Here is a 26,127-nt window from a genome sequence, read left to right as displayed (position 1 = left end):
CATATCACACTAGTTAAAGGGCACACATTCAACAATAATTCCACAGTGATAGCAGCATTACCTACCAGTCTTTCTTCTCTTTGTGAACGATGCTGACCTGGACATGCTCCCCTCCTCTGCCCATCTTCTCACCACTCACATCCTTGCATAATAAGACAAACTCACTAGTCTGTCCCAGATGAGCAGTGCAGAGCCCTTTGGAGAACAAAAACAGGATTACTAGCACCTCTCAAACTTACTTTCAAACAAATACTATATATTTTGAAAACTGTCAACATCATGCTTTATGACATGTTTTCTTTCTAATGTGCATAGTGCTAGTATGCTGTGACACAGGTACAGTGTGCCATTGTTATACGGCGCCACACACTGCTGTGTATTCTGAGACTGAAAAAGTGTGGCCTGGATAGTCATCTGCATACCTCAACACATTGGTATGATAAATCACTGATCAGCAGGTAGCAAAGCAGGTGGCACTGTTATGTTCTTCCACTCTGGTGAATTTGACAGTGAAGTTCAGTGCACTGCTATTTTTGATGCTGTTTTAAGGAACTGGAGCATCCTTAACAGCAATTCTAACAAAGGACCTCAGTGCAACATGCTTATTTATGAAGACCATTCTACTTCTGATTCTCTGCTTTCCACACCACTTCCTTTCACCGTGACATTTATCATGTAAACATGCATACTCATATGATGTGCACCTCAATACCCCTAGCTCATTTTAAAGATAAAGGAAGCGCCATATTCCACAGGCATTACCTGCTGCACAGAATACCTATAAAGTCCTTCTACTGTTACTTTCCATATGGTATGCTACACTCTGCAAAAATGCCAAGTTCCTTACTGGAGGTACATGAAATAAAAACAAAAGTTGAATGAGGTGACCTTCAAGAAAACAGTGGCAGAACAAAAGTACAGTTGCGTACACTTACCATAAATGTAGATGTTTGAATGTATTCACTGTTGCAGTCATTACATTTGGGTAATCTGCTGGCAGGTTGCCCTCAGTCGGCCTGATTAACAAAGTCTTGGGTCCTGCGTTGGTTGCTGTCCCTTCTTCCATGACGTCAGGGGTATAAAACATGCAGCCGACGCCATTGCATCAGTTTTTCTTGCCCCAGATGTCAGGTGCCACCCAAATGGGGAGCCAAATATTTAAGTAATTTAAAAAACACAAAAATATACCACCAAACAAAACCAAATACACCAAAAAGGCATTTAAGCATAGTAAAGGAAAGCAGAGATATAGTAAGAGAAAAACAGGGGGTTGGAGGGAGGGTAACCAGGACTGCAACAGTGAATACACTCGAACATCTACATTTATGGTAAGTGTACACAACTGTACCATGTTCTTCATGTTTCACTGTTGCAGTCATTACATTTGGGTAGATTCCCAAAGCTATGGTTGGGAGGATGGATTTATACAGCATTAGGACCAGCTATAAGGCCCTGCAGGACATAAGTAGCAAAGCCTGCTCTGGATTTAGAGGAGAAAGGTAAATGGTAATGTTTGGTGAACGTATGAAATGAGCTCTAGGTAGCAGCTTCTAGAATGTCTCTGATAGGAACACCTCTGAAAAAGGTTGCAGAAGTAGATGCAGCCCTGGTGGAATGATATCTGATCCCCTGGGGGATAGTTTTACCATGGTGCATATAGCAGAAACAAATACAATGGCTTATCCATTTGGAAACAGTCTGCTTTGAAATAGCCTTTCCCTCTGCCCCTGCAGCAAATGCCACCAGTAGTAGTTCAGATTTTCTTAGAGATTTTGTCCTGTTTAAGTAAAATCTAAGTTGTCTGTGTACATCCAATGAATGCAGAATCCGCTCCCCCTTGTTCTGTGGATTGGGAAAGAAAGTTGGCAAATGAATGGTCTGATTAAGAGCCGCACTGGATACCACCTTAGGCATGAAGGATGGATTGGTCCTGAGAGACACCCTATCCGCATGAAAAATAATGAAAGGCTCCACTGCCATAAGAGCCTATAATTCAGAAATCCTTTTAGCTGAAGTGACTGCTAAAAGGAAAGCTGTTTTCCAGGAGAGAAATTTTAAGACTGCAGTTGCGGCTGGCTCGAAAGGAGGGACAGTGAGTATTTCCAATACAAAACTGAGGTCCTAGGCAGGGGTTGGAGCTCTCCTGGGTGGTCTTAAGTTTTTGGCCCCTCTGAGGTACTGTTTAGCAGAGGATGAGAGAAGAGGGGAGGGTCTGTGTTGTAATGAGCTGAAATGGCTGAGGCATGGATTTTTATGGAAGAAAAGGACAGGCCCTTGTGAAGCATCTCAGTTAAGTATTGTAAAATCTGAGGAATATTGGGCACTGCTGTGCTTATTCCTTGTGACTGATTCCAGGCACAGAATCTTTTCCATTTGTTAGCATAAGATTTTCTAGTACTAGGCCTTCTCGGCTCCAAAATGACATCCATCACAGGTTTGCTGAGGGATGCTAAGGGAGAATTTAAGTGATTAGCCAATCTGCAAGATTCAAAGTTTGGAGCCGAGTGTGCAGAATTTGGTTGTTCTGCTGAGACAGTAAGTAAGGTGTATGAGGCAGGTGCCATGGTGGAAGGTGTGACACATTGTCCAGGAGTGGGTGCCAGTGTTGGCGAGGCCAGTCTGGAGCAATCAGAATCATTTTTGGTTTGTCCTGTCTGACTTTTAGTAGAACTTTGGAGAGCAGAGGCAGAGGGGGAAAAGCATAGACTGATAGACTTTTCCAGCAGAATGATAGAGCATCCACTTTCCAGGCTTTTTTGTGATGAGTTCTTGTGCAGAATTTGTCCAACTGATAGTTCTGGGGTGAGACAAAAAGACCTATGTCTGGACTCACCCATTTGCGTGTCAACATGTTGAAAATCTGTGGCTCTAGTTTCCATTCGTGTGGGTCCATGAGATTTCTGCTTAGTTCGTCTGCCAGAGTATTCAGCTTTCCTGGCAGGAATTGAGCTTGTAGTTGTATTTGGTAGGTCAAGGCTGTGTTCCACAATGCCATGGCTAGTCTGCAAAGGGGGTAGGAGTGTATACCCCCTGCTTGTTTATGTACGACATAACTGTGGTGTTGTCTGTCTATCATTAATTGTCCTGGATGAAGGTAGTCCTTGAAGGCTGTCAGTGCATTCTGTACAGCTAGCATCTCTTTCCGACTGATATGAAGGTGCATTTGATTTGGGCTCCATTTGCCCTGAATGCACTTCTCTGCCAGATGAGCCCCCCAAGCATAGTCTGATGCGTCTGTAGTTAGGGTTTGGGCAGCAGGGGGTGAAGTGAATGGCAGTCCCTTGTTTTGGTGGCAGGCCTCTGCCCACCATAGGAACTCTAGTTGCAGGCAAGGTATGATAGAAATCATTGTTTCCAGGCTGTGACAATGCTGACTCCATAAACTTTTTAAGTACCACTGAGGTTTCCTCATGTGCAGTCTTGCATATGGAATTAGAAGAATGCAGGAGAGGCCATGAACCCCAAGGCTTGCAGAATTTGTCTTGCAGATAGCAGGGTTTTTGTGGCCACCTGTTTGAAGTAAGTTACCAAATGAATTTGCTTTTCTGGCATAAGGTAAGCCCATCTGGGCAGTTGTATTCAAGCTTGCACCCAGGAATGTAATTTTTTTGAGCGGGTACCAGTTGTGATTTCTTTTTGTTTATGGTGTACCCTAGACAAGTTAGAACCCTTTTTTACAAATGCCAGATGTTTTAGAAGAATGTCCTTGTTTTCTGCCTGAATTAGACAATCGTCCAGGTAGGGATATATTTTAATATTTCTTTGCCTACAAAATGCAATTACTGGAGCCAGGCACTTTGTGAAGACCCTGGGCGCAGTAGATAAGCCAAAGGGCATTGCAGAGAACTGGTAATGCAATTAGCCTGCTTTGAAGCGGAGGTATCTTCTGCAAGATTCCCTGATTGGGATATGCAGGTAAGCCTCTTTTAAGTCTAGAGTTACCAACCAGGCATCTTTGCCTAGCATGGGAAGTAACTGTTGAAGAGTCAGCATCTTGAATTTTGGAATGTCCAGAAATGTGTTTAGAGTAGATAAGTCCAGAATTGGACGCCATGATTTGTCTTTTCTGGGTACCAGGAAAAGTCTTGAATAGAAAACCTTGTCCCTTTTCCTCTTCTGATACTGGTTGAATAGCCCCCATGTTCATGAGGGACGGTACTTGTTTCTGGGCCTCTGCCCACTGATTTGGGGGCAGGTCTGGCCATCTGTTTGGGATTGGCAACATGTGGAAATGAAATCTGTATCCCTGGGATACTATATTTAAAACCCATTTGTCCTGTGTTATAAGTTGCCAGTTTCTGGCATGAAGTGCCAGTTTTCCCCCAAAGGGGCAGCTAAAAGGTAAGTGCTTGGTAAGTGTAAAGGGAAGTCATTGAGACGGTTTACCATAAGGAGGTGCCTTGTTGTTTCCAGATTTGGAGGTGGAGGCACCCCATTGTTTTGTTCTAAAAGTCCCTTGTGACTGAAACCTGGATCCTTTGGAATGTCTGGGTTTGACTTGAGTGGCTCTCGAAGGAACTGGAAAGGACCAGTTCTTAGTAGGCCAGTGCCTACTAAATCTTGGAGGTTGCACTTTTGAGAAATCTTTCACAGTTTGCATAAATTTAGCTTTATCTTCCATCTTTTTTAAAACTTCTTTAGACTTATTACCAAAGAGACGGTCCTGCTGTAAAGGAGCATCCAACAATTTTGCTTTAACATGATTAGGCAGAGTTTGCTCTTTGAGCCAAGCATGCCTTCTTAGCACAGACCCAGTTACAGCAGCCCTGCAAGAAGCCTCCAAAGAATCAAAACCACATTGCAAAGTATGTTTTCCAACATGTTCAGCTGAATGCAATAAATCCTGTAAGTCTATTTTCCACACAGTCAGAAATTAACATCATTTTCTGTTTAAGCAGTCCCATGATATGCTGTTGATATTTAAGCATATGAAATTGACAGTTTAAAGCCCTGATTGCCAAGGTTGTAGAAGTGTAAACCTTCTTACCCCATCTATCCATCGCTCTGGAATCTCCATCAGAAGGGGTAGGATTTTTAGCCGTAGAGGCCTTAATGCCCTTGGGACCCTGAGAAATGGTTTCAGGATCTGCAATAGGATTTTTGAAAAGGAATTTGTAGGAGTCAGGAACCCTGTAGTATCTGTCTGGCTTACAAGGAGCCGGAGGGAGAGAATCAGGAGCCATACTAGATTCTGAAAAAAATCATCAACAATGTCTAGAAAGTACAGTTTTGTACCTACCATAAATGTAGATGTCCGAACTGGATAGCATCTGCAGTCATAACAAATGGGTTGTCCTGTCGTCAGGCAGCCCTTCGGTCGGCCGGATTCCAAAGTCTGGGTCCGGCTTCGGCTGATGTCGCACTTCACCCGACGTCATCTCTGCTGGTCTTCGGGTATAAAGGCATCAGCCGACGCCATTTTCCTCAGTGTTTCTTGCCCCAGATGCCAGTTGCCCTCTTGGAAGGTTAAATTTTGGATAAATGCCAATGTTTCCAAAAAAGTAGAAGGCAAACACAAAAAATAAGCATGTATGTACATATATACAAACAAATACACCATAAGAAACTCCCCCCCAGCTAGCTATTAGGAGGGTAAATACCCTAGGAGTACCACAGAGGGGAAGGAGGGTGGGTAATCCTGACTGCAGATGCTATCCAGTTCCGACATCTACATTTATGGTAGGTACAAAACTGTACTATGTCCTTCATGGATGCATCTGCAGTCATAACAAATGGGTAGAATACCATAGCCAAACTAGGGGTGGAGGAAGAAAGATTATGGTGTAGTTAGGATCCCTTGCAGTACAGCAGTAGCAAACCCTGCTCGGGATCTAGAGTATAGAGGTAAATTATAATGCTTGGCAAATGTATGCACGGAGGTCCAAGTAGCCGCCTCAATAATGTCCTTGGTTGCCACTCCTCGTAAGAAAGCTGTGGTAGTGGCTGTAGCCCTTGTAGAATGAGGTCTTATGTCCTGTGGAATTGGTTTTCCATGGTAGGAGTAACAGAATCTTATGCAATTTCCTATCCATTTGGAGACTGTCTGTTTGGAAATTGCTTTTCCTTCCCTTCCTGTTGCATAAGCTACTAAGAGCTGGTCAGTTTTTCTGTTACTTTTGGTTCTGTCCAGGTAGTAGCGTAACTGCCTATGTACATCCAAGGTATGCAGCAGTCTTTCCCCCCTGTTCTGTGGATTGGGAAAGAAGGTAGGTAGGTGGATTGCCTGGTTTAAAGACACTCTGGATACCACCTTAGGCATAAATGTAGGATTAGTTCTCATGGACACCCTATCTTGATGGAAGATTAGGAAGGGTTGCACTGCCATTAAGGCCTGTAGTTCAAACCCTCCTTGCTGAGGTAATTGCCAGCAGGAAAGCAGTTTTCCATGACAGGTGTTGCAGATCTGCTGTTGCTGCTGGTTCAAACGGAGGGAGTGTCAACTTTTCTAGCACAAAGTTCAAGTCCCATGCTGGTAATGGTGGTTTCCTAGGAGGTTTTACATTCTTGATCCCTCTGAGGAACTGTCTGAGTAGAGGATGCGAAAAGACAGGTGGCTCGAAGCTGTATTCTGCTGAAATAGCTGATGCATGTATCTTGATGGAGGAATAGGACAGGCCTGTATGTAGAAGCTCTGCCAAGTACTCCAGAATGTTAGCAATATCTATGTTCGACACATCTTTTCCTCTTTCAGTACTCCAAATGACAAACCTTTTCCATTTTCCTGCATAGTTCCTTCTTGTTGAAAGTCTGTGGGCTTCAAGGATAATGTCTTTAACCCTTTGGGAAAGGTCTGGGTTAGTTGCTGCTATGTGATGTTCCAGGCAGTCAGTTGCAAGGTTTTTAGATTTGGATGCATGATGTTGTAGTTGTTCTGAGTTAACATCAAAGGCATCAGGGGTATTGACCACATTCTCTCCCGAGACATGCTCCTCAGCAATGGGTACCAGTGTTGTCTTGGCCAATTCGGGGCTATCAGGATTATCCTTGGACGTTCCTCTTTGATTTTCAGTAGTACCTTGTGCATCAAGGGAAGAGGTGGAAATGCATATGCTGTCAGGCCTTTCCAGCTGAAGGATAGAGAGTCCACCTTCCATGCAAGTGGGTGGAATGTCCTTGTGCAGAATTTTTTGAGCTGGTGATTGAGTGGGGATGCGAATAGGTCTTTTTGTGGCATTCCCCATTTCTTTGTGATGGCCTTGAAGATGTCCGGGTGTAGCATCCATTCGTGAGCATCCGAGGTGGTTCTGCTTAACATGTCTGCTAGGGTGTTCTCTTTTCCCGGCACAAATATTGCCTGTAACTGGATGTTGTAGCTGAGAGCCAGATTCCAAAGGTCCAAAGTCATTCTGCATAGGGGTATGAATGAGTGCCTCCCTGTTTGTTGATGTACCACATGACTGTGGTGTTGTCTGTCCTTATCATCAAATGGCCTTCTTTGAGGAATGGTCTGAATTTTGGATTGCCAGTTTTACTGCCAGCATTTCTTTTGGTTTATGTGTAGGTGCAGCTGGTCTTGAGTCCACAATCCTTGTATGCATTTGTCCAGCATGTCGCCCCATCCTAGGTCTGAGGCGTCCGTTGTGATGGTTTGGCTTGCTCGAAAGTTGTGGAAGGGTAAGCCTGGGTTTGACTGGCATGCTTGAGCCCACCATAGGAACTCCTGTTTTAGGCATGGGATTAGTGGGATTTCTGTTTCTAAGCTGTGCCTGTGCTGAGACCATAAATTCTTTAGGTACCACTGTAGCTTTCTCATATGCAGTCTGGCATGTGGGACCAAGATTATGCATAAAGCCATGAAGCCCAAGGCCTGCAGAACTTTTCTTGCTGTTAGTTTGTTCTGCTTTGTTAATGCCAAGAAGTAAAGAGGAAGTTCTTTTTGTTTTTCTGCAGTTAGGAATGCCATCTGTTTTACTGTGTCCAATTCCGCGCCCAAGAATGTTCTTGTTTGGGATGGTATCAGCCTTGACTTTTGTAAATTGACTGTGTATCCCAGGGCTTGTAGCAAGTAAATGACCCTTTGTAAATCTGTTGTCAGCTTGCTTTTGTTGTCCGCTTGTAACAGGCAGTCGTCCAGGTATGGATAAATTTGGATTCCCTGTAGTCTGCAGTGAGCGATTACTGATGCCAGGCATTTTGTGAATACTCTGGGCGCAGTAGATAAGCCAAAGGGCAATGCTGAGAAGTCTTCGAAGTAGTATTCGGTAGTAGTAATCTCTGGATCTGACCGACCGGCACTTGCGAACAGCTTCTGCTTCGGGCGCCACGCGGCAAGAAAGACTGGGGAAAATGGCGTCGGCTGATGCCTTTATACCCGAAGACCAGCAGAGATGACGTCGGGTGAAGTGCGACATCAGCCGAAGCCGGACCCAGACTTTGGAATCCAGCCGACCGAAGGGCTGCCTGACGACAGGACAACCCATTTGTTATGACTGCAGATGCATCCATGAAGGACATCAGGAGGTGTAGCCAAATGCCTATGCTGAGGAAGAAGAAGAAAATCCCTAAGTCTCTATTTAAATTTAGAGAAATCCTGACTTTCCCAGTGGAAATGTTCCCGTAAGGTATGTAACGTTTCCCCAAAAGAAAAATCCTCAGGGGGATAAGCAGAAGGAATGGAATCTTCTGCATCGGAGTCCTCATAAGTAGGTATAGACAAATCCTGTTCATTAGAAGTGTCAGAAGAAATAGAATCCTGTTCAGAAGATTCATAATCAATGTCTTGCCTAGGCCTCTTAGAAGGAGGGGGTTCGCTACCTCTGATCAGAGTAATTAAATCTTCAGCCATTTTGATCATTTGTTTTTTAGGCATAGGGGCCTGCACATGTGGCCCAGGCGTCGGTTTTTTAGACATAGATTTAGATTTTGGCCTTAGTTTTGAAGATGGCGTTGGTCTAATATACAAATCTGTAGGCTTGAAAACACCCTCAAAAGCCAGTGCCTGCGGCTCTGGACCCATCTAAGGTAGAGACATCCGTGGGTTCCATAATTGAAGCATCTTGTGGCATACCGGACTCCGAATGGGTCTCAGTACAGGCCTGCGAATCAGAAGTAGCGGGTATCAGAGGCTGTGAAAGCGCCTCACTGAGTACCGGCGAACTGGCTTAGGAGAAGCGTTGTCGTCAGTTTTGGACCTCGACGGACTGTCTCTGTCTTTTTCTTTGCATTTCTTTAGGTATTCCGATAGTTGGATTGCTAACCGAAGACATTTCTGGATAATTAAATTGTGAGCCAAAATATTTAGAAGCAAAAATATACCGACGTTTAATACAGTGTTGATTAAATTTAGCACAAAACCGACAGCAAGGTACATTATGGTCAGGGCCTAGGCAAGGAATACAGTACAAATGAAAATCCTTATGAGGTATTTGCTTCCCACAAGTAATGCAATTATTAACTTTTACTGACATCGGTAAGGAGCAAGAAAAAGTTTCCCCAACGGGGTACTTAGCGTTTTAGTTGAAAACTTTGGTTCTGAAAATCGAAAACGAAAATTTCAGGAGTTGGCCGACTGGCACTTGTGAACTGCTTCTGCTTCAGGCACAGCACGGCAAGAAAGACTGATGTAATGGCGTCGGCTGCATGTTTTATACCCCTGATGACCTGAAGTCATGGAAGAAGGGACAGCAACAGACGCAGGACCCAAGACTTTGTTAATCAGGCCAACAGAAGGCAACCTGCCGGCAGATTACCCAAATGTAATGACTGCAACAGTGAAACATGAAGATCATCACTAGCAGGGCTGTTTTCCAGATCAACTCATTTCATTTTTCCTCTCTCTATGATTCTAACTTGCTGATGTAAAGAGAGACCTGACTTGGTTATTCTTAAAGAGATCTGACTCAGTTATTCTTTATGAAAACGGAGCTGTTATCAAAGCTGCAGAAAAGACTACCCAAGTGTATCCATGTGCACACGCACACACACACACACACACACACACACACACACACACACACACACACACGGAAAAAGAGGGATGCCATAACTGAGTACTTCCAACAGTCAGAAAGAGGGACAGTGGATGGAAGGGAAGCCTCTTGTTCCAAGAGTATTACTATGAAGACATAAGGCCCAGGATGAGTACCTGCTATTACTTCTGTATGTTACTCTGAAATGGTCTTTTGTCATGAAGCATTTCCAGGACAATCCCAAGCACTACAGAAGGGCAGAAGATCACTTGGCTGCAGTGCACTAAGCCATAATAATGCAAAACACACCCTTAGAGTCCAACACACTGGACCCACAGACAGTATCCAGTAGATTTGGGTCAGCACTTTGAAGACAAATTTCAAAATAATAATAAAATATGTTTATTAAACAATATTGAGTTCTTACTTCTAATATACCTAGGAAATAGCATCTAAACTTAAAATACGTACAGTGAAAATATGTCTGCACAGGACTTGAAATGAATTACTAAAAACAGACTGTGTTAGGCATCACTTTTCTGAGTTAGTTTTGGAATTCATTCATATATTCAAAAATGGACAGTCAAGAAAAATGAAGAACGTTTTAATTGTTAAAAGTTGATAGTTTAGAATCACTAATTATGACATTAGAATTTACAGGAGCAGAAACTGAAGTAGGTTGTTTAATGTCATGAATGTTCAGAATAAAGGTAAAAATTGTTACTGCAGAAACCAATACTCCCTTTATTCTGAACTGGTATATTTAATTACTATGAAGATGAGGATGGAGCACTGCAGAGGAAAATGTCTCCATACAAAAGTAGTATATGAAAGACTGTCATTTTTGCATGTGAAGGTGGCGTGTTCTTTGATTATGCTTAAATGTGGACTTGCATATACAGAGCAATGATATTTTTACTTTTATACTGCTCTATACAAATACTCATCACATTTGTGAAAGGCAGCCAACAGCCAACTTACAAAATTTGGCGTAAGAGAAAAACGTGCGTCACCAACACAAACATTGTATGAAACATGCATAAAGAAAGCAGTTCAAGTATTTACTGTAGTGGGCCTTCGGTTTCACTCCCAGCAGTTCCCCAGTGCCTTCAGAAGAGAACACAACACAACAAACAAACAAAAAAAAACTTTGGAAAGCACTATTTGAGAAAGGAAACATTTTACATAACAGTTAGAAAATGAAACAAAACATATAGAACATATATAAAATTTTATATCAGCTGCAGAGGCTGGGTCAAACGGAGGCAGTGTGAGTTTTTCCAAGACATAGTTTAGGTCCCAAGCAGGTATTGGTGCTCTCCTTGGAGGTCTTATGTTTTTGGCCCCTCTGACGTACTGCCTTAGCAATGGATGAGAAAAAATAGGTGGTTCTGTATTGCAATGAGCTGAAATGGCAAAGGCATGAATTTTAATTGATGGAAAGGCCTTTATCCAGCATCTCAGTTTAGTATTGCAAAATCTGAGGAATATTTGGAACAGTCGTGTCAATACCTAGTGCCTGGTTCCAAGCACAGAATCTCTTCCATTTTTCTGCATAAGATTTTCTGGTGCTAGGCCTCCTGGCCTCCAAAATAACATCCATCACTGCTTTAGAGAGAGGTGTGTCTTGAATGGTTACATTATCCGCCATGCTGCCAGGTTTAAGGTCCTGAGTTGGCTGTGCAGTATCTGACTGTCTTGTTGGGTCAATAGGTGAGGAATTTGAGGTAATGTCCAAGCTGGGCATTGAGACAAGCTCTTTAGGATTGGGTACCAGTGCTGGCGGGGCCAGTCTGGGGCAATCAGTATCATTTTTGGCTTCTCTTGTCTGACCTTGAGGAGTACCTTGGGGAGCAGAGGCAGAGGAGGAAAAGCATACACTGTTAGGTTTTTCCAGCTGAAAGATAGAGCACCCACTTTCCATGCTTGCTTGTGATAAGTCCTTGTGCAGAATCTCTGTAGTTGGCAGTTGTGAGGGGAGGCAAATAGGTCTATGTCCGGGCATCCCCAGTCCCTTGTTATCATGCTGAAGACTTGTGGATCCAATTTCCACTCGTGGGGATCCATTAGGTTTCTGCTTAGTTCGTCTGCCAGAGTATTTATCCTTCCTGGCAGGAATTGTGCTTGCAGATGTACTTGGTAAGTCAGTGCTGTGCCCCACAAGTTCATGGCTAGTCTGCAGAGGGGGTAAGAATGCGTGCCCACCTGCTTATGTACCACATGACTGTAGTACTGTCCGTCTTTATTAGTAGTTGTCCTGGATGAAGTTGATCCTTGAAGGCTGTGAGGGCATTCTGAACAGCTAGCATCTCTTTTTCTGATTGATATGTAGATGCATTTGACTTGCGGACCATGTGCCCAGAATACATCTTCCTGCCATATGGACCCCCAGGCATAATCTGATGCATCCGTTGTCAATGTCTGACTGGCTGTGGGCAAGGTGAATGGCTGTCCCGTGTTGAGGTGACAGGCTTTTGCCCACCATTGAAACTCCTGTTGCAGGCAGGGAATGAGGGTAATTATTGTTTCCATGCTGTGGCAATGTTGAGTCCAAACACTTTTCAGATACCATTGAAGTTTCCTCATATGCAGTCTTGCATATGGAATTAGCAGTATGCAGGATGCCATGAAGCCCAAAGCCTGCAGAATTTTTCTTGCAGATAACTGGGTCTTTGTTGCCAACATTTTGAAATAAGTAGTCAGTTGTCTGTGTTTGTCTGGTGTGAGATAAGCCATCTGGGCAGTTGTATTTAAGCTTGCACCCAGGAATATTATCTCTTGAGAGGGTACGAGCTTTGATTTCTTTTCGTTTACTGTGTACCTTGGACCTGCTAGTAATCTTTTTACAAAAGCCAGATGCTGTAGTAGGATGTCCTTGTTCTCTGCTTGAATAAGGCAGTCGTCCAAGTAAGGATATATTTGTATTCCTCTTTGTCTGCAAAGTGCAATTACTGGTGCCAGGCATTTTGTGAAGACCCTGGGCGCAGTAGATAAGCCAAAGGGCAGTGCAGAGAATTGGTAGTGCATTGAGCCAGTTATAAATCTGAGGTATCTTCTGCATGATTGTCTGATTGGGACATGCAGGTATGCCTATTTTAGGTCTAAAGTCACAAGCCAAGCCTTCTTGCCCAGCATGGGCAGAAGCTGCTGCAGAGTTAACATTTTGAATTTTGGAATATCCAGGAATGGGTTTAGGATAGACAGGTCCAGTATTGGTCTCCAGGTTTTGTCCTTTCTGGGTACCAAGAATAGCCTTGAGTAAAAATCCTTGTCCCTGCTCTTGCTGTGGTACCTGCTGAATGGCTCTCATGTCCATGAGGGATGAAACTTGTTTTTGTGCCTCTGCCCATTGATTGTGTGGCAGGTCTGGCATACCATTTGGCCTTGGCAGTGTGTGAAAGTGGAACCTGTAGACTTGAGATACGATATTAAAGACCCTTTTGTCCTGGGTGATCATGTGCCAATTTTGTGAAAAAAGTGCTAGTTTTCCCCCCAAAGGAGCTGCCAGAAGATAAGTGCTTGGTACTGGCAGGGGAAAGTCATCGAGGCTGTTTCCTGTATGGCTGTGATTTTTCCTGTCCGCTTTTGGAGGTAGAAACACCCCATTGTTTAGGCCTGTATGAGCCTTAGGGCTGTGATCTGCCTCTTTGTGGCTTGTCTGATACTGGAAAGGACCAATTCTTTGTAGGCCAGTTCCTGCTAAATCTGGGAGCCTGTACCTGTAAGAAATCCTTCACTGCTTGCAAAGATTTAGCTTTGTCCTCCATTTTCTTCAACACCTCTTCTGCTTTAACACCAAACAATGTATCATGTTGTAATGGAGCATCTAATAGCTTTGCTTTAACGTGATCGGGCAGATTCTGTTCTTTTAACCAAGCATGCCTCCTAATGACAGAACCTGTAACTGCGGCCCTGCAGGAGGCCTCTAGAGAATCAAAACCACATTGCAAAGTATGCTTTCCCACTTGTTCAGCTGCATACAATAAATCCTGCATTTCTTTGTTTTCAGCACATTCTGAATTTGTCAACATTTTCTGTTTAAGCAGTGACATAAGATATTGCTGATATTTAAGCATATGAAACTGACAATTTAAAGCTCTTACAGCCAAGGCAGCAGAAGTATAAATCTTTTTCCACCATCTGTCCAGGGCCCTTGAATCCCTATCAGAGGGGATAGGGTTTTTTGCAGTGGAAGCCTTGATCCCCTTGGGACCCTGCAAAATAGTTTCTGGGTCAGCAGCAGGGTTTTTATAAAGAAATTTATGAGAATCCGGAACCCTGTAGTATCTGTCTGGCTTAACAGGAGCTGGTGGTAAAGAGTCAGGAGACATGACTCTTTCATGAATCTGAAAATACATCATCTACAATGTCTAAAACAGGAGGAATAGCAAGGGGCCTGTGTTGGGGTAATAAAAGGAAGTCTCTGAGCCTTTTCTTGGATTCTGAGTAATCTTGGCTCTCCCAATGGAAATGCTCCCTCATAGTATGCAGGGTCTCCTCAAAAGAATAATCCTCAGGAGGTGAGGCTGAAGGGGATAGATTCTTCAGCATCAGAATCCTCATAGGGAGGAAGGGAATATTCCTGTTCAGAAGAGGAATCAGAAGAAATGGAAACCTGATCTGAAGATTCATACTCTATCTCTTGCCTAGGCCTCTTATCAAGAGGGGGATGGAAACCCCTGATCAAAGTAATTAGGTCTTCGGCCATTTTAAGCATCTGTTTTTTAGGCATGGAGGCCTGTCCAGGAGAATGTTGTACTTGTTTCTTTGTCTTTAGAGCTGCTTTAGTCTTTGCCTTTGAAGCTGAAGATGGCTTTACATATAACTGTGTAGACCTGAAAACACCCTCAGAAGGCGATGCCTGCTCAGCGGCTCCGGACCCATCTGAGGGAATAGTTTACGAGTGTCCAATACCTTGAGTTTCCAGCGGCCTAGTCGGCTCCACGTGGGAGTCGGAAGCGGCCTGTGGCTCTGAGGTAGCGGGTGTCAGGGGCTGTGAAAGCGCCTCACAGAGAACCGGCGACAGGCCTAGCGGAAGCCTCGTCAGTTTTGGACCTCAGGTGACTGTCCTTTTCTTTGCATTTTTTATAAACTCCGGTAGTCGGTTGCTCCGACGGCATTTTATAGTTAAATCTTCTGCCAAAATAATGAAATGCAAAATCGTACCGACGCTTAATAGTGCGTTGGTTAAATCTAGCATAAAACCGACAACTAGCAACGTCGTGGTCAGGGCCTTGGCAAGGAATACAGTAAGAATGAAAATCCTTATGAGGTATTTGCTTCCCAAAAGAAATACAATTATTAACTTTTTCTGACATCGGTCTGGAGCAAGAAAAAAGTTTCCCCAATGGGGTATTTAGCTTTAATGAAGACTTCGGATCCGAAATTCGAATTTGAAAATCTCAGGAGTCGGCCGACCGACACTTGCGAACTGCTTTTGCTTCGGGCACCACGCGGCAAGAAAGACTGTAGAAAATAGTGTCGGCTGCATCTTTTATACCCCTGGCGCACTGACGTCAGGGAGGAGGTGACAGCAGCCGACGCCGGACCCAGACTTTGGAACTCAGGCCGACTGCGAGTAGCCTGCCAACAGGGCAACCCAACTGTAATGACTGCAACAGTGAAACATGACGAACATCTGCAGATTCCACAGTCGAAGAAGCATCTCGTGGCATACTGGACTCCGAATAGTCTCAGTAGAGGCCCGCGAATCTAAAGTAGCGGGTATCAGGGGCTGCGAAAGTGCCTCACTGAGTACTGGCGAACTGGCGACTAGCTTAGGAGAAGCATCGGCAGCTTTGGACCGAAGCGGTCTGTCTCTGTCTTTATCTTTGCATTTTTTTCAGAATGTTGGTAGGCTTACTGAAGCCATTTCTGGATAATGGAACAGAGTACCAAAATATTTATATGCATAAATGAACAGACAACGAAAAATACGAGGTTTGAATAAAGCACAAAACCAACAGCGAGGTACATCGTGGTCTGAGCCTAAGCAAGGAATGCAGTACGAATGAAAATCTTTATAAGGTATTTGCTTTCCACAAGAAATAAAATAGTCACCTTTTACTGACATCGGTTTAGAGCAAGAAAAAGGATCCCCAACGGGGTACTTAGTTGAAGACTTCGGATCTGAAACTGGAAAACAAAAATTTCAGGAGTCTGCCGACCGGCACATGCGAACTGCTTCTGCTTTGGGCACCGCACGGCAAGACTGACTGATGTAATGGCATCGGTTGCATGCTTTATACCCCTGACTGCCTGACGTAATGGAAGATGAACCAGCAACCGAAGCAGGACCCAAGACTTTGATAATCAGGCCGACTGAGGGTTACTCCAAGCAGATAACCCAAATGTGATGACTGCAACAGTGAAACACGAAGAACATCTGCAGGAAGCCCAATGACAGCTGGCTAGACTTGCAGAGCTTTACCTTTTTATCCTACTGTCTTTGGACAATTTCTTCCAGTTCAGAAGTCAGCACATAAGTGGTATAGAACAGAGGAGTTGGCTGACACCATCTTCAGACCTTTCCTGCCTTGGCTGACAAGGAGCTTGCCCTAGGCACCACAGCAATACTGGACATAGGAAAACATCCCCAAGGGGCACTGACTTACCCAAGGGTACCAGTCTCCATCTCTGAACTCTACGTAGGCTCACAGGAAGAAGGGAGGGTATATGGTGGAAAAGAGCAAGAGAAGGTTGGAAAGGATTACTACCCCAATTTCAGGATGCTCAAGAAGGAAGAGAGGATGAGGAGGGAATACATATCAGTTAATACACCCTAACATCTTCAATTACGACAAATTCCTCATACAACTGTATTATGTTCATCATAAAATTCTCCACTGCAGACATCACTTCTGGGAAGACTTCCAGGATATAAACATCATTGGGTGCTGACCCTGAAGGATGGCTGAAGTAAAACCTGCCGTTGCTCTTGATAAAATCGTCAATTGTAATGGTTTGAAAAAGAAAAGTGGGGGCAGAAGATCAGGTCTCTTTTTCCAGAAATAACTTGGTGGCTGGAGTGGTTCTAGGGAAAAAGACACTGATGTGGCCTATGCAGACTGTTCTTGCAAGGAGAAGCAAAAACAAATAGACGGAGCAAGCCATATTGACAAAGTCTGTTTTATTAACAGGCTTTCCCTCACCGCATCTTGCAAGGGAGATAAAAAATTATCTGATTTTTTGATTTCTTTAGTTCTGCCCATATAAAATTTCAGCTGTTTATGCATATCCAAGGAATGTAAGGTTCTTTATTCCTTGTTTTGGGCCTTTAGAAAGAAAACAAGAATAATAAATAGCCTAGTTTAGACTTAGCTCTGTCTCCATCTTAGGCAAGAATGTAAGGTTAACTACACAGGAGTAACCCAGTCTTTATGAAAATCAAAAATGACTTTGCACATTAGGGCTTGTAACACATAAATTCTTATAACAAAAGAGATAGCCACCATAAACACCACCTTCCAGGAAAGATACGCAAGAGCAGTCTAAGCAGCTGGTTCAAAGGGTCCAAGGATGTTTTTTTTTTTTTTTTTTGTTATCAGGTTGAGGTCCTATGGTGGAGTAATACCACTTTCCGATGGTCTGAGGAAACATGCCCTTTAAAAGCTGCTTTACTGGTAACTAAAAATACTTGGGGGTCAAGAGGCTGACAGATGTATCCCAGACACTGATCTTTATAGAGGCATTTGACAGCCCTGTTTTATAAAGGTCCGACAGACACGTTGAGAACTAGGGACATTTGAGGTGAATTAGGGACCTAGTATCTAGCAAGGCACCAGAGGGAGAGATTTCCATTTTGGTTTTCTAGATTCTCTCTCAGTTTTTATCAGGTCCTCAGAGCATGTGTCTGGAATGGTTGAGTGCTAAACCATCCAATCTGTCAGCATTTTTCCCCCTGAGTCAAGAGGTCCCCTTTTTCCCCCGAATCAAGAGGCCTACTTGCAGAAGTAAAATAATTTACTTAGACATTGCTAAACTCAGCAGCAGAGAAAATTAGTTTTGCCTGGGCCAAAAGGGTGCTATCAGAAGCACTTTACTTTGCATCTGCAATAACCTAGGAATTAAGGTTTTCCAAGGAAAGGTAGGGAGAGAGAGAGAGAGAGAGAGAGAGAGAGAGAGAGAGAGAGAGAGAGAGAGAGAGAGAGAGAGAGAGAGAGAGAGAGAGAGAGAGAGAGAGAGAGAGAGAGAGAGAGAGAGAGAGAGAGAGAGAGAGAGAGAGAGAGAGTGAGAGAGAGAGAGAGAGAGAGAGAGAGAGTGAGAGAGTGAGAGTGAGAGAGAGAGTGAGAGAGAGAGAGAGAGTGAGAGAGAGAGTGAGTGAGAGAGAGAGAGAGTGAGAGAGAGAGAGAGAGAGAGAGAGAGAGAGCTTCAAATTATTAATTTTATTTATATATATTTTTACTTGTTTGTCACCAGCATACATCACTGATTACAGCTTGAGTAACTGCAGGAACGCCTGGATTACATTCAAAATAGTAACAGAAATGTAACAATTAGAAGCAACAGTGGAACAAAAAGGTAATACAAATTGGTCACAAAAAATGATATGAACAAATTTTACACTTTGGTGAGGTGTACATTTTACAAGTGGAAACGTGGACTTAGGCAAGCAGCAAGAAGAGTGAGAAGGTGGATTAGCCTTGTAAATTACAAACAGTAAAAACATGTCTAGCGGACAAAACAAAAGATAATTAATGATAAAGATACAGGAATACAAGGAGACACAAGGACAAAGAAAGGTTAAAAAAAGAGATATGTAATGGTAAAGACACAGAGTCTGACGAAACAGAGGGATGGAAAACAGTAAAAGTTGGTACGCAAGGAAAAGAGAAGCTATGCACATATTTACAATTAGCTGACACTGTGGTAAATGATACAGTAAAGGTGTAAATGGGGTGACATGCAAAAAAAAAAAATTAGTGAACACTACTCTGCTTAGATTAAGTGAAATGTTCAGTATTTCTGTATTTACATTGCTTAAACAGATAATTAAGTTGACGCCTGTACTTAGTGTAGCTAGTATATTTAGTGAGGAAGACTGTCACACTTTTGGAGTACAGAGAAACTAGAATCAGAGCTATGTAGTTTAGTTGGTGGAGTTTGGGCAGGAGGGCTTCAATAAGTTTGCAAGTTAAACTGCTGCACAAACCCATACTCCAGTGTAGGGAAATAGAAGAAGAACGGCATCACAGTTCACTTCAATGTGTTCAGAGGCAGTGTAAAATCAATGCAGAATCCACGGTAGTAATAAAAACTTTGATTACTGTGAAAAACAATAAAACCTTAGTGCTTTCATCCCAAAAATCAAGGGACTTCAGAGTAATGATTCAAAGTTGCCATATTTATATCAAAAGCCCGGGAAAAATGCACGATAATCAACTGTCAAGTCAGCTTAAAGACACAGTAACAGTAAAAACAAGTTATATTTTCAAACTTTAAAAATCATTGAAACTTAAAAGTCTTGGAATGAAATTCCACCAACATAACTTCAGTTGCATGACTTTAACATAGTGGTCTTAAATAAACTCCCAAAATAATTGGGGTAAATTTCCTGGTACACGTTCCCCATCACAAAGTAAGGAAGCATCAAGTTAAACGAAGGTATTTCACTTGCTTGGTTCCTTAAACGCAAAGCCTTCAGTTAGTCACATCTTTGTGTTTTGCTCTGTGTGAGCCCACACACACACACACACACACACACACACACACACACACACACACACACACACACACACACACACTTTTCTTTTTATTTTTTTAAATTACTCCAAGTCTTTTTTGAGTTTCTAATACCATGACTAGAATGGAACCCATTTCTAAGTCAAAGTATGATTAAACTTCACGAAATTAGTATTGTTTCAATCTTTGACGTTAGCCAGAAGTGTACTTCACAGCACCCACAATGGGCCCAGTAATGACTACATCTGCAATTCGGATGGAGTTACATGTATTGGTAACATATTTAAATACGACTGTATATTCTTTTTTATAAGACCCATTTGCTCCTACTACTACTGAAACTGCCTGGGTATCTTTCTTCCACATTGCTCTCGTTTCTACCTGCAAATATTTTATAACTTGGTCTCTTTCTGTACGCAAGACACTGTAGTCAGTGGGTGTAGCGATTTCAATGATCAATGCTACTTTTGTCTTCTTTTCATGGACAACTACATCTGGTTTTCTCTCATCTATCTTTTGAACTGATGACATCATCATTTTCTATGATGCTTCATGGCTCATGTTTCCAGTGTTTTCCAGCTACTTCATTATTATAATGTTTGCACAATCCCCAGTGCAAGAGTCTTGCCATGTTGTTATGCCTTTCAATATACAGTCCTTCTGCCATTAGCATGTTACATCCAACAACAAGGTGTGCAACCGTTTCCAATTCTGTTTTGTAAAACCTACATTTGTCTGTTTCTCCCACATGTTCAATAGACTTTGTAAACCAACATGTGTGTAGTCCACTATCTTGGGCCACCAATATTAACCTTTCATCATTTGGTTTGAATTCACCTCTCCTTAACCATTCCTGCATTTGATCCTGATCGACATGAGGTTGTTCCAGGAGTTTTCTATACTTGCAGCTATACTTATGCATTTTACACACTTCTTACCTTCTCATCTGAGCCTTCACCTTTTATTCTTTCTTTTGTTTTTTGGCACATTCAGTTGCTGCCTAATTTTTATCTACTTCTGGTTTGAGTTTCATTCCCGCTTGACACCGACATGTCTCTGCTAGACTAAGCAGTGAAGTAATCTTAGATTCATTCTCTTCATGTTTCAAAACTTTCACTATGTTTGGGTCCTTTGAGGTCAGCAGATACGTATGCAGTCCTGTGATTGCATATCTATACAAATAATCAGCTTCAAGGTGACCCATACCTCCTTCGTAATGGGGAATATATAATCTTGGTAAGCACTGATTTTTATAAATCATCTGATGAGCATGAAGCATTCTTCTTGTTTTCCTGTCTAATCTATCCAACACCTTTTGGAGCCAGTCAGGCACTCCAAAACTGTAACGTAGGACAAGAAGAGCAAACAGGCTTATAGCTTGAACTTTGTTCCTAGATGTCAACGCTGTTTTTAGAATTAATTATTTTTACTTTGTGGAGGGGAACGTGCCAGGAAAATTACCAAATTTTTTTGTGAGTTTATTTAAGACAACTATGTTAAAATCATGCAACCAAAGTTATGCGGGCAGAATTTTATTCCAAGGCTTTTAAGTTTCAATAATTTTTAAAGTTTGAACACTTAACTTGTTTTTACTGTTATTGCGCCTTTAAGCTGACTTGGCAGTTAGTTACCTTGTACTTTTTCTGGGCTTTTGATTTAAATATGGCAACCATGAATCATTGTTTTCCCGCCTTGCTAAGCTAGATTAGTCCAGTTTCAGAGCTTGCTGATCCCTGGACTTTGTTTGCAGTTCCTGTTACTGATTCTTTACCTAATTTGGAAAGGAGGAAGTTCCTTTGCTTACCAGTGGGAGTGGGAAGCATTGAGCTGCCTGTTGGTCCAGTTTTGTGAGGTTTCAGCCAGCAACTTGTAGTTTATTGGTCGTTTTGGGCCAGTTCCTAGCTTCTTTCAGCCCCCTGATATAAAACAGGCTCGTCGAACGTAGCTGGCTTGTACCTACTCAGCACAAGATCCTCGTGGTGGCCAGCAGAGTAATCCAAGCTTCAGAGAGCTGCAAAAGCGACTTTACCTGATATAAGTATTTTTTGTGGCTTTCCACTTCTATTTATCTTGCTACTGTATTTTCGCCTGTTTGCTGATACATTGCTACTGTTTTATTCTGCATTTATTCTGATATTGCACTTGTTTCTCAGTTTGTTACTTTAAATATCTGTAACTGTTGCAAATTGTTTGTGTAGGCTGTGATAGCCGATTTATAGCATTTATAAGTGTTTACTGTATCTGTTCTGCTTGTCTCTTGAAAAAAAAAAAAAAAAAAAAAAAAAATATCTCTTGTTTTCCCGCCTTGCTAAGCTAGATTAGTCCAGTTTCAGAGCTTGCTGATCCCTGGACTTTGTTTGCAGTTCCTGTTACTGATTCTTTACCTAATTTGGAAAGGAGGAAGTTCCTTTGCTTACCAGTGGGAGTGGGAAGCATTGAGCTGCCTGTTGGTCCAGTTTTGTGAGGTTTCAGCCAGCAACTTGTAGTTTATTGGTCGTTTTGGGCCAGTTCCTAGCTTCTTTCAGCCCCCTGATATAAAAAACGCTAAACGCGTTTTTGGCTTGTACCTACTCAGCACAAGATCCTCGTGGTGGCCAGCAGAGTAATCCAAGCTTCAGAGAGCTGAAAAAGCGACTTTACCTGATATAAGTATTTTTTAGTGGCTTTCCACTTCTATTTATCTTGCTACTGTATTTTCGCCTGTTTGCTGATACATTGCTACTGTTTTATTCTGCATTTATTCTGATATTGCACTTGTTTCTCAGTTTGTTACTTTAAATATCTGTAACTGTTGCAAATTGTTTGTGTAGGCTGTGATAGCCGATTTATAGCATTTATAAGTGTTTACTGTATCTGTTCTGCTTGTCTCTTGAAAAAAAAAAAAAAAAACCAAAAAAATATCTCTTGTTTTCCCGCCTTGCTAAGCTAGATTAGTCCAGTTTCAGAGCTTGCTGATCCCTGGACTTTGTTTGCAGTTCCTGTTACTGATTCTTTACCTAATTTGGAAAGGAGGAAGTTCCTTTGCTTACCAGTGGGAGTGGGAAGCATTGAGCTGCCTGTTGGTCCAGTTTTGTGAGGTTTCAGCCAGCAACTTGTAGTTTATTGGTCGTTTTGGGCCAGTTCTAGCTTCTTTCAGCCCCTGATATAAAGCTAAGCATTAAACGCTGCTTATGAACTAGGCCAAACTAGCTGATTTAGCGAGTTACCACTGTTGCACACTAGGGCAGCCCGGTTAAGCAGAATTAAACTATTAGTGCTACCTAAATTCCACTCTTCAAATTTTCCCTTAAAACTACCTTCCTCAAACTATACTACTGATCTAATCAGCGTATCCTATAACTATAAAGATCTTCTACTTGACTCCAAGTAGAATATTCTCTATCTGTTAAACCTAGCACTTGCTCCTACAGTACTTATTACCTTGATACGGCACTCTTGTCATAGATAGTACCCCAAAAGGCAAACCCCCATTTCTGTCACCCACGTCCCCCGGAATCTTTTTCAAAGTTTTTGTCTATTCCTTCTAGCATGTCGACGGATCAGTTGCTAGTGTCCTCTCCTGCTCAGCTGGTGAACCTGGGAATTTTGAGGCAATGTTACAATTGCCTCATGTACACAGACAACCCTCTACTCCTCCCACAAAACACAAATACATGCGAGAGATGCAACTATGCGGCCAAACTGGAGGCTGAGCTCTCTCAACACAGGACTGGCAAGACCAGTCAGGAGGAGAAGGTTACCACACACATTATAGACCCAGTCTCACATAGTACCATCACAACCTCAAATCATACACATAAACACACAAAGACATACTCGGAGGCTCTGAACAAAAATCTACCAAAACAGCAGAGGCCACCCAAGCCCACACCCAAACAACCACCACCTCAGAACACAGCACCTGCAACACATAGACCTCACAGTCAGAGTGTCAAACAGTCACAGCCCTTAAGGCCAAACACAATGCCAGACACACTAGTCATTGGTGACTCCATAGTCAGACACACTGACGTTCCGCTCACCAGACTGGTAAGGAGAAGGTCGTAAGCTGCCTGTCGGGCGCTAGAATCCGCCACATATCGCAAGCACTCAGGTCTCTCAACAGCAGTACAAATATGACTCAGTCATTGTCCATGCTGGTGTAAACGACCTGAGACGATACCTCCTTGGACTACATGAAAAGAGACATTGAGGAGCTCTCTGATTATGTAGCCCAGGCAGGTATGACCCTGACCTTGAGCAGTATCCTACCTTCACCAAGAATGATGCCACAATACAGAGATAAGATGATCAGCTTTAACAATTGGCTTAAACACTGGTGTCATTCAAAGGGGATCCAGTGTCTGTCTGCCTGGGATGACATGCTGGACAAGCCACGCTGCCAAGGGACGGCTTGCACCTGTCACCCTGGGATTCGGATATTGGCAAAGGCTCTTGCCACCCCATAGTGCCTTTTAAGCAAGGCTCAAATTCTAAACCTACCACCCTAGAACACAAAAAAGGAAAAAAAACTAAGGGTAATGCTGCTCAATGCCAGAAGTCTAAATCTCAAAATGCACGCACTCGAGGCCCTTCTCAATATGGAGAACATCGATGTCTGTGCTGTGACAGAAACCTGGTTCAAGGCTCCTGAGAGCACCCCAGCACTATCAGGTTTTACCTCATATCATGCGTTCCGGCCCCAAAATCCGGACAATACCAAGAAAGGGAGGGTATCCATATTCATCAAGGACACCCACACCTCAAGACTGGTGGCAACGCACGATGCATCGGAGACCATCCAGGTGCAATTAACCATAGGCAAGACTGCTCTGCAAATTGTAGCATGTTACAGGCCACCCTCACAAACTCAGGAACCTCACATGGCCTTCCTGAAAACACTAGAGGGATAAATGTATCACCAAACACCATCATACTAGGTGACTTCAATTACCCTAATATAGACTGGGAACACTACTCAAGCCCAAACACCCTAGCCCAAAAGTTCCTGGAATTCATAAACTCAAATGCCATGGAACAACTAGTCACCATCCCCACAAGAGGAGATAACATACTTGATCTCATCATCACGAACATGGGAGCACAATGTTCAACACCGAAGTATACCCTCACTGGTGAGATCAGACCACAACCTAATCTCGCTGGAGGTCCTCATCCCACCTCCACCTGAAATAAAAAAGACCACAGTAAAGAACTTCTCAAAAGCCGACTTCACACTTCTAAAGACTAGTGTGGTCTCCTTTAAGGCCCCCGAGACGGTGGAAAACAGTACACAAGCCGCTGAATCACTCACAAATGCCTTCTACCAGCACCTGCAGGACTGCATGGATAAGGCAATCCCAAGCAAAACAAAGACTCTCTGTACCAAAGACAAGCGTCCACTCTGGTGGACCCCAGCCATAAACAAACTCTACAACAAAAGGAGAAAGCTACTACAAGATAGAGCAAAATCCTTAAAAGGTAAGACACCCTTGATCACTATAACTAAAAACTAAGAGCTCTCATAAAATAGTAACAGAAATGTAACAATTAGAAGCAACAGTGGAACAAAAGGTAATACAAATTGGTCACAAAAATGATATGAACAAATTTTACACTTTGGTGAGGTGTACATTTTACAAGTGGAAACGTGGACTTAGGCAAGCAGCAAGAAGAGTGAGAAGGTGGATTAGCCTTGTAAATTACAAACAGTAAAAACATGTCTAGCGGACAAAACAAAAGATAATTAATGATAAAGATACAGGAATACAAGGAGACAGAAGGACAAAGAAAGGTTAAAAAAAGAGATATGTAATGGTAAAGACACAGAGTCTGACGAAACAGAGGGATGGAAAACAGTAAAAGTTGGTACGCAAGGAAAAGAGAAGCTATGCACATATTTACAATTAGCTGACACTGTGGTAAATGATACAGTAAAGGTGTAAATGGGGTGACATGCAAAAAAAAAAAATTAGTGAACACTACTCTGCTTAGATTAAGTGAAATGTTCAGTATTTCTGTATTTACATTGCTTAAACAGATAATTAAGTTGACGCCTGTACTTAGTGTAGCTAGTATATTTAGTGAGGAAGACTGTCACACTTTTGGAGTACAGAGAAACTAGAATCAGAGCTATGTAGTTTAGTTGGTGGAGTTTGGGCAGGAGGGCTTCAATAAGTTTGCAAGTTAAGCTGCTGCACAAACCCATACTCCAGTGTAGGGAAATAGAAGAAGAACGGCATCACAGTTCACTTCAATGTGTTCAGAGGCAGTGTAAAATCAATGCAGAATCCACGGTAGTAATAAAAACTTTGATTACTGTGAAAAACAATAAAACCTTAGTGCTTTCATCCCAAAAATCAAGGGACATCAGAGTAATGATTCAAAGTTGCCATATTTATATCAAAAGCCCGGGAAAAATGCACGATAATCAACTGTCAAGTCAGCTTAAAGACACAGTAACAGTAAAAACAAGTTATATGTTCAAACTTTAAAAATCATTGAAACTTAAAAGTCTTGGAATGAAATTCCACCAACATAACTTCAGTTGCATGACTTT

The 26,127-nt window shown here is 42.6% G+C and overlaps 1 protein-coding gene across 1 annotated transcript in view; it reads right to left on the bottom strand.

Annotated features, from left to right (window-relative positions):
* Positions 1-26,127, bottom strand: part of TRIM45 (tripartite motif containing 45) — a 640,498-nt gene that overhangs the window by 218,667 nt on the left and 395,704 nt on the right. The window contains exon 5 of the mRNA XM_044073131.1: positions 66-195. Coding sequence (XP_043929066.1) covers positions 66-195 — 130 coding nt within the window. The remainder of the gene's footprint in view (positions 1-65; positions 196-26,127) is intronic.

Source organism: Protopterus annectens, chromosome 5.part1 (genome assembly GCF_019279795.1).
Source record: "Protopterus annectens isolate FY-2018-M chromosome 5.part1, PAN1.0, whole genome shotgun sequence".
Lineage (NCBI taxonomy): Eukaryota > Metazoa > Chordata > Ceratodontiformes > Protopteridae > Protopterus > Protopterus annectens.
The sequence above is the reverse complement of the archived record's forward strand: the minus strand, read 5'-3'. Positions and strand labels throughout refer to the sequence as shown.